The 1,617-nt window shown below is 36.2% G+C and overlaps 1 protein-coding gene across 1 annotated transcript; it reads right to left on the bottom strand.

Moving 5' to 3' along the window:
- Window positions 1-1,081: 1,081 nt before the first annotated feature.
- Window positions 1,082-1,575, bottom strand: LOC124890062 (the record flags this gene model as incomplete). The annotated part of the gene is made up of 2 exons (XM_047401943.1): window positions 1,442-1,575; window positions 1,082-1,277 (listed from the first exon to the last, which is right to left on the bottom strand). Coding segments are annotated over exons 1-2 (330 nt in total), but the record flags the coding sequence as incomplete, so codon positions are not given.
- Between the last annotated feature and the right edge of the window lie 42 nt (window positions 1,576-1,617).

Raw genomic sequence — 1,617 nt, 5'->3', positions numbered from 1 at the left:
TTTATGGATGATTCTTAGAAGATTTATGTTCTTGATATAACCCTAGATATATTATCTCAAGAGAATTGGAAGAGAAAATGATGGAATTAGGGTTTGGATAGGATTCTCATATTTATAGAGGCCACCAAAAGATGGGAAAAGACCAAAATACCCTTGAAAAAATGTCTCTAAATTGGTGAAAAAAATAGCTGATAGCATCCGTGATAGGCCATTAGACCCGTGATAGGCCGTCACGAAATGTCATCACAAAATGGTCGAATTTTATAATTTTCTGCCTAAGGCTGATAAGGTCCTCAAAAATATGGTTAGAAACGTGACGACGTCCTCAGAAATGTCATCAGAAACATGACAGGCCGTCAGAAATATCATACCCTTTTCCAGATTGACATGCTGGAGTAAAATGGGTATAACTCTTTGCTCCGGTATAGGATTTTGGCAAAATTGGTATCGTTGGCAATCTAATTCAATTATCTATTTGTTGATATGTCATGAGCTTAAAAATTACATGTATAATGATAGATATGCTCATTAGAAGTTGACTATACCAATATCCTTCCTAATAATTCAGTCGGTAAGGAATGTTTTGATTCACCCAATCGTTAGGACATCTTTAAGGCCTTAATACACACCATCCTTGATCAGAAAACAACCTAAAACATTATAATTTATTTCTCATGGTCTTGATTTATAGTTGCACTATTGGTTAGAGTCTTAGGGTATTACAATATCTCCCCCTTGGAAATATTCATCCTTGAATGTGGCTAGATAGGACAAAAACAAGAGAAAATGAGGATGTATAGTTGGAACGACTCACTAAAAGGGCTTACTTCATTCTAAACTTTCGATTACTTCACAAAATGAATAAATCATAGAGAGAATAATCATATAACTGAATGCACTGGATTAGAAGGAAACTAGATTAGGGAAGAATAGTACCTTTGGCTTAATTTAAACTCGTGGAGAAGAGATGAGAGTATCTGGTTTGCATATCTGCTTCTGTTTCCCAAGTAGCACCCTTGGCTGATTGCTTTCGCCACAGAACTTTGACCAATGAAATTTCCTTATTTCTTAGTCTACGAACTTGATAACCTAGGATTTCAACCAGAACTTCATCGTACGAAAGGTTATCCTGAATATCGAAACTTTCTAATGGATAAACAACAACAGAATCTCCAATGTTCTTCTTGACCATAAAAACGTGAAAGATAGGATGGACAGGTGACAAATCGGCAGGCAATTCAATCTCGTAAGCTACTTGCCCAACACGATTCAAAACTCTATAAGGCCAATGTATCAGGGACTAAGATTCCCTTTCTTACCAAATATTTTCACCCCTTTCATGGGTGAAAACTTCAATTACACCAGATTGTTAACCTCAAACTAAAGATCTCTTCTTCTCACATTTGCATATAAATTCTGACGACTTTGGGCTGTCTTTAACCTTTCCCAAATTAGCTTAACTTTCTCCATAGGCTTAAACACAGTATCAGGTCCACTCACTGCGGCTTTACCCACTTCAAACCAACCTATGGGTAATCTACATCGCCTTTCATATGAAGCCTCAAATGGACCCATTCCAATGCTAGTATGAAAATTATTATTGTAAGAAAATTCAAT

This window comes from Capsicum annuum, unplaced genomic scaffold (genome assembly GCF_002878395.1).
Source record: "Capsicum annuum cultivar UCD-10X-F1 unplaced genomic scaffold, UCD10Xv1.1 ctg11102, whole genome shotgun sequence".
In the NCBI taxonomy this organism is placed as follows: Eukaryota; Viridiplantae; Streptophyta; class Magnoliopsida; order Solanales; family Solanaceae; genus Capsicum; species Capsicum annuum.
The sequence above is the reverse complement of the archived record's forward strand: the minus strand, read 5'-3'. Positions and strand labels throughout refer to the sequence as shown.